Consider the following 7,130-nt stretch of genomic DNA (forward strand, 5'->3'; position numbering starts at 1 on the left):
CATAACCATCTGTAACAAGATCTGACGCCCTCTTCTGGAGTGTCTGAAGACAGCTACAGTGTACTTACATATAATAAATAAATAAATCTTAAAAAATAAATAAATAAAAAGTAAAAAGTCTACTTACCTTGAGGAATTCTGACATTCAGAGTCAGAAAGATGGAGGAAAGTTGTAGCTATCCCTTATGTCCCAAGTTTACTTAACACCCTTGAGGGTAGCCACTAAAAGCTTGAAAGCAGGGTCCCACATGGACATTGGTTACCGGGAGAACTCTGAGTGATAACAGAGTTATTGTATCATGTGTGACAGACTTTCTTCACACTTCCTTCTCCCCCACAGAACAGTAGGAAATTGTTTACTGTTTACTGGGAAGAAAGGGTTCAGGGTAGGAAATAGGAACTTTAGATGGATCCCTATAGATCTGTCCTGAGTACATCCCAGAGACACCCCAAGTTCAGGAAAGTGAGGAGAGAAGTCTGGTGGAGATGACTGTTCATGGGAAACAAACTGGAAGATGGAAAATGAAGCTCACTCCCCACTACCCACTCGTGTGAATTCTTCCATCTCTTCTGGAATAGTCATTCACATGGGCCCCCATTGGAACAAAGCAGTGGACCCCAGTCAGGGGCAGTCCCCCAGAAGTTCACACATCCCCTTTTGGACCTTCCTGGCTTGAGCCAGAGTCAGCTGTCTGATCTCTGCCCACATGGCCATGGCTGTCACAGTGGCCACTGGACCCATTCCAAAGATGAGCCTGCTCATGCAGTCTGAAGTTACTCTGTTTGTTTTAGCTAACAGGGTACACTGCTGCCAGCAGTATGTCTGGAATGTTATTTACTTGTGCATTTCTGTGGCTTTTCATGTAGCATCACACTTGGCGGAGCCAGGGGTCATTCATTTGAGAATCCCAGGCTGTGACATTTGTCTTTCTTGGTAAGGTAAAGGGGAGGCTGGCTCCTGTGCTGGAAGGTTCCCTCCCTCCCTGCCTGTCTTCTTACATTTTTGTCTGAGCTAGTAATCTGTTTGACTCTTGGTGCCTGTTGCACCGCACCCCTTTTTCCTCAGTGCTTCAACTCTGCTTTTAATATGTGGAGTTTCTGTGGGCTTTCCGGAAAGCCTGGCAGATGCTTTTTCATTTGCGTGCCTGCCCTGTTATTACTTCACATGAAAGCTGTCTATTTTGGCAGTCCTGACTCCTGCGATTGCAGTTTAGCTCTCTGAGCTGAATGGGTGATATTGTGCAAGGGAAATATAGGTGGGGTTTTTCTCTAATGGGGGCTGTGGGGGCGGACCAAAAATCTGCATGCTGCTGTCTTGGCTTGTGCAGAGCTGACATGATGGCAAACACATAGGTTCTGAAAGGAGGAACTGATTCCTTACTTTGGGAGTTCTCACAGCTCACTTGCTTTAACTGACAGATTTGTTTTAAAGAACAAAGTCTTCATTAGGAAGGACATAAACAAGTTCTAGATAAATGCTAAAGACTGAAGGTGGAAGCAAAGCGAAGATTCTGTCTGTCTGTCCTTTCTGACAGCCGCTTCCTCCCACATCATCTCTGCAGTTTTAACCATGGTATTTGGAATCACAGAAGAAACTATGGAAATTGAGATTAGATGAGTTGGTATCTGGTGCCAAGCCTTGGGCCATTTGCACCCCTGGAGGGATAGTGCCCACCTTTCACTCTCGGGGTCCCTGGTCCCATTGTCTGTAAGGGCCTGCAGCTTCCATGGAGAGTGTTTGTTTACAGGCACAGGGCTCCTCTCTGGGCTATCCCAGAGTCTCTCCTTTGAGTGTTAAATCCACACTCAGCTCTAGTGTGAAATGCAAGATTTGGGGTTCTATTCTTTTCAGCTTTTCCTGGCCTTCTGCATTACTTCCTGATTTGCCTGTGAGCTACTAGAATTTTTGGCTGAACTTCTTTGATCATTTTCATGACAGCATGGACTTCACGTTCTCACACCTGTTCTTCTTTTACAGTCCAGATTTCATAGTAAACGTTTCCATTGCCTTGTAATTTTTTCAGTATAAAACTTAGTGCAGGTTACTTATTACAGGTAATAGCGGCTTGATGACAAAGACAACTGCTGCAGAAACAGCAACCTGAGCAGCTGCCAGAAACGGAAACTGCCACTTGGTTTAGGTTTAAAAGCATTGCAGCCGCATCTATCCATCATGATCCGGCATGCACACAGTAATAACAGACTCTGTGGGCTAAGAAAGCCGCCCCACTGAGTAGCCACAGGCACAGGTGCTAACAGGACTCCACGTGTTTTCTCTCCCATTATCTGCAGCCCACACATCATCTTCCTCTCTCAGAGCACCTTAACGGGCACCAGCCATCTCTGTGGGACCCGTCTTTGTCATGAAATTGCTCACGCCTGGTTTGGCCTAGCCATTGGGGCCCGAGACTGGACAGAGGAGTGGCTCAGTGAAGGATTTGCCACTCACTTGGAAGATATATTTTGGGCTGAAGCACAGCAGGTGGGTGCAAAGAATTTCCCTTCTCAGAATCAAGCTCTGTTTTCATTCATTCATTCGTTCATTCATTCATTCATTCATTCATTATTCATTCACTGATTATATGCTGTGTGTACTAAGTACTATGTTTGCTGAATAAATCACTGTAAAAAGTCTCTTTCCTTCAAGTTCACAATCTAGAGATGGAAGAAATAGACAACAAAAGAAATAGCAGTGTGATAAGTACTGTGAGGAGAGGGGGGCCTCACACAGAGTCAGTGGAGCTCACACAGAGTGGAAGGAGCTGTTTTGACCAGAGTCAGAGAAGACCCCTGTTAAGTATATGTTTGAACAGAGGCATGAAGGTCAGACTCCTGTATTGCATAATCCCATACGTTAAACACACAGGATGTTTTATTTTGTTTTGTTTTTGTTTTGTCTTGAGACAGGGCCTGGCTGTGTAGCACCAGCTAGCCTGGAGCTTACTGTATAAACCAGACTGGGCTTGAGTTTATATGAGTACTCTTCCCTGGCTATAGGCTTTTTAAATAATCAGGTTCAAATATTGATCCACAGTGGGTGTGGCTCATACTGGGTGAGGCTGAGGCAGGAAGATGGACAGGAGTTGAGGCCAGCCTAGTCTTTATAAGTTCCAGGTCAGTCAGGATTATATATCAAGACCCTATGCCAATTCCCTCCCCTAAAAAAGAAGAAGAAGAAGAAGAAGAAGAAGAAGAAGAAGAAGAAGAAGAAGAAGAAGAAGAAGAAGAAGAAGAAGAAGAAGAAGAAGAAGAAGAAGAAAAGAAGAAGAAGAAATAATAATAATAATAATAATAATAATAATAATAATAATAATAATAATCAGGAGTGATACCTTTGGGTGAAGGAAGGACAAGGCAGTTGGTGCTGTGGATTAGGTGGCATGACAAACTGGCCTCTGCTCCTCCACCACAGTCAGTTGTCATGTCTAAAGGGATGTTCAGTGTGGCTGGAACAACAAGCCCCAGTGTTTTAGGGAACTCAGTATTTCTAAATTCTTATGTGATGTTCATTAATTTAGGAAAGGTGTTATGAAGCAGGGGTAGTGGCTCACACTTGTATTCCCAGCGTGCGAGAGTTCGAGCATGGATATTGCCACAGCTCTGAAAGAACCCTGGGCTGTGTGGTGAGCTCAGTACTGGCCTCAGCTTGACAGATACCTCGTAACAAAACACAAAAGGCAAACTTTTTATCCATTGTACAAATCAAGAGCTGAGAGTGTAACACAGTGGCCATACTTCTGCTCACCCTGTAGGCTATAGGCTGAACCTGTATGTTCAAGAGCGGAGAATGTTCGCTCAGTGGTCATGTGCCTCTGCTTAGCCCACAGACCTGGACTCAACCTCTAGGATGAAAAGCACGGATCACACATTCCTTCACTGCCTCCACTTTAACCTCGACCCTGAGCTCTCCTGGGCATGGGACTGCAGGACCATTTCCTACCTTCTATCTATTTCCTGATCCTGGGGTCACTCCTTTTCTGCATGGTCTCCTCCCTCACCATCCTAGGCATGTTGGCACTTTTCTAAAACTCCCAAGTTTGTTTTTACTGTTTGATTTTGGTCAAGAACATTCTGCCTGCCTGGTGAAATCTTGTGTTTCAGTGGCCGTCTTGAGGCCCCATCTCTTATTATCAAACTGATTCACACCTCAAACTCCTCAACACAGCTTTGCTGGACTCTGGATTCCTGTTGCTTCTGCTGTGTGCATTTCTTACCCTCATACAGAGACAGTGTCATTGCACAAAGTTGCTACATCTCACTTGTCCTCTTGTACCAATCAATATACTCCACTCCAAAGAAGCTGTACAGTTGACAGAAAGGGTAGCTAGGATCTGTGCTGGACCAGGTTTGAGTCCCAGCTCTCTGGCTCAATGGCTTTCTGCGAAAAGGCAGGATATATAGCTTCTTTGAACTGCGGTTTCCCCCTTGGGAAAATAAGTCTAAGAAGGCTCATATTTGCAAGTTGGATGTGTATGTGAGCTTAACACATTCTAGACACATGGAAGCTGTGTGTGAAATGCCTGTTTGCTTCCATCCTGGACCACTGACATTCTGCAAATGGTGAATATCAGTATGCCCTGTCTTCAACTCTCCCCTGGCTAGCTCCCCACTAAGACAAGCAGACTGGAACTCCTGAGTTCATTTCAGTCATCCCAGAGTGTCTCTGTCTTCACTTTGAAGAGGAAGCCCTTTTTTGCCATGTGCCCTGTCTGTTTGGTTCCTGCTTCTGTCCTGAGTATCTCCTTACCAAGTGACAGAGTGGAGGCTGGGCTCCATCTCTCAGCTGCTGGCATGCCTTCCATGGCCTTTCTTTCTTTCTTTCTTTCTTTCTTTCTTTCTTTCTTTCTTTCTTTCTTTCTTTCTTTCTTTCTTTCTTTCTTTCTTTCTTTTTTTTTTAAAGATTTATTTATTTATTATATGTAAGTACACTGTAGCTATCTTCAGGCACTCCAGAAGAGGGTGTCAGATCTTGTTACGGATGGTTATGAGCCACCATGTGGTTGCTGGGATTTGAACTCTAGACCTTTGGAAGAACAGTCGGGTGCTCTTACCCACTGAGCCATCTCACCAGCCCCTTCCATGGCCTTTCTATGTTCAATCTTTGGGACCAGAAGGTGGCTAAATGAAGCTGTCAATGGATGGGAAGAGAGAAACACTGAAATAAAGAGCAAATGAGTGTCAGGTACTATGTACATTCAGAGGTAGAAGAGGTCTGAAAGCCTTGTGGACAAGCTGCCTACTGATGTGGCTTTAGGGAAAGCAGAGGCTAGGCTCACTCTACTACTCCTGTACCCAGTCTGATAAATAGCCCTTTCGTGTCTTCCTGCAGAAGAGGGGCATGACAGCCAAGGGTAGGACTCTTCTTTGGGATACAGCAGCTCCAGTAGAGAAGAGGGTGACAGAATGCAGTGGTGACTATGGCCACATGGAGACATGCACTGCAGCACTGAGCCCAAGTGCACAGCAAAGCATGTCAAGTCAGAGTGAGGAGGAAGCTGCAGCCTCTCAGAGTAGTGGCTGGGAAGAAGTGAGTTGACTTGCCAGGTTGGGTGGTATACTACCCTCGTTGACTAGATAAAGTCTGTGCTCCATCCACATCTAGGCTGTTCTGCTTGGGCTGCCATAATCAAACTCCAGAAGTTGTGGCTTAAGTAACAGCTCGAGTTGACAGGAACCCCAAGATCCAGGGACCAACAGGATTGCTTTTCTGTGGTGGCCTCTTGTCTTTGCTGCTGCCCAGTGGTTGCCTCCTCACTTGAGTCTCACATAACCATTCTTCCACTCTTGAGAGATGGACAGAGCTCTGGCATCTTCCTGACCACTGCCCTGAAGGTTCCCCTCTGATAGCTTCATTTAACCATAATCACCTTTGGAAGTCTTGTCTCCAAATACATTGACATCAGCCCAGTTGTTCATGTACACATCTTGTGGAGCAGCTTATTGATCTCCTGGCTCCTCTGCAGCTCTGTCCCCTGGCTTGGTTGTCTGCTCCAAACCTGTCTGCACCCCTCACCGTGTTCTAAGAACATCACACTCTTTCCAAGCCAGTGGTGCCCCCTGCAAGCTCAGGCATCACCACCCACTGTGGAAACCTTCTGGACCCTTGTGACCCTACGGACAGAGCTGCCCCATGGTCCTTGTTGAGCCACACATTGTCCCCAGTGATATTAGTGCCCTCCGTGGTAGCGCAGCCTTCCATCCTGACCCAGGGCCTACACAGGTTTGATGAATGCATTACTAAAGACCAGTAATTCCTAGAAATGTCTGCAGACCCGGTGTCCCCCTCCTTGCAGGGCACTCCACTGCCTGCCTTCCCTTATGGAGATCCCAGCCATCCATGTGGTGGCCTTGTGAGCACATCCGTATGACAGCAGCCAATTTTGACTCTGTGGAGCAGTGTGATGGCCTCCCCTGCCTCCAAATTGAGTCCAGACAGTAATTCTTTTTTTCTGGATCTATGCAAACAGTCATCTGGATTACATTAGCAAGCTCCACTATAAACAGTCCTTAACAAAATCGAGGGTTGGGAAAAAGAAGAGGTAAGTGGAGGGGCCTTTCCCCTCCCCATGCAGAAGCACAAGGCAGGGAAGGAAGGCTGGATGGAATCAAAGGAGAAATGATTTGTGGAGAAGACCCCACTTCAGGTGAGTATCCTCGACTGGAGTAGTTTCCAGGGCCAGGGGCTATACAGTGCTTGCTCAGTGCTCCTTGGAGGATCAGTTGGTTGTCTTCTGATGGAGAAATGAGGAGCTGAGTAGGCCCAGTTGTCCCCCACTGAGACAAAGCAAGTCCTTTGCTGAGAAAAACCTGACCCAACACATGACTGCTGTGCACATTTTTTGTGTCTATGTCCCATGCAGCTGCCCCCCCATGAGGCCCTGGAGCAGCAGGAGCTGAGGGCTTGCCTGCGCTGGCACCGCCTGCAGGATGAGCTTCGGAACTCCCCAGAAGGAATGCAGGTGTTAAGGTAAGGCACCAGTGCTTCCCACCACCTCCTCTTAACTCCCTTCCTCCCTCCCTCCCTCCCTCTCTCCCTCCTTTTCTCCTCTCCCTCCCTCCTTCTCTCCATCTCTCCTTCCTTCCCTCCATCCTTCCCTCCCTCCCATCCTTCCCTCCCTCCCTCTCTCCCT

The 7,130-nt window shown here is 46.8% G+C and overlaps 1 protein-coding gene across 6 annotated transcripts in view; it reads left to right on the forward strand.

Annotated features, from left to right (window-relative positions):
- Aopep (aminopeptidase O (putative)) overlaps window positions 1–7,130 on the forward strand; it is a 310,014-nt gene that overhangs the window by 180,817 nt on the left and 122,067 nt on the right. For all 6 annotated transcript variants that reach the window (XR_003845375.1, XR_003845374.1, XM_021215555.2 and 3 more), the window contains exons 6-7: window positions 2,293–2,482; window positions 6,861–6,967. Coding sequence is in view for 4 of the 6 variants with exons in the window: in XM_021215555.2 (XP_021071214.1) it covers window positions 2,293–2,482; window positions 6,861–6,967 (297 nt within the window). In the remaining 2 variants the exon portion in view is untranslated. The remainder of the gene's footprint in view (window positions 1–2,292; window positions 2,483–6,860; window positions 6,968–7,130) is intronic.

Source organism: Mus pahari, chromosome 16 (genome assembly GCF_900095145.1).
Source record: "Mus pahari chromosome 16, PAHARI_EIJ_v1.1, whole genome shotgun sequence".
In the NCBI taxonomy this organism is placed as follows: domain Eukaryota; kingdom Metazoa; phylum Chordata; class Mammalia; order Rodentia; family Muridae; genus Mus; species Mus pahari.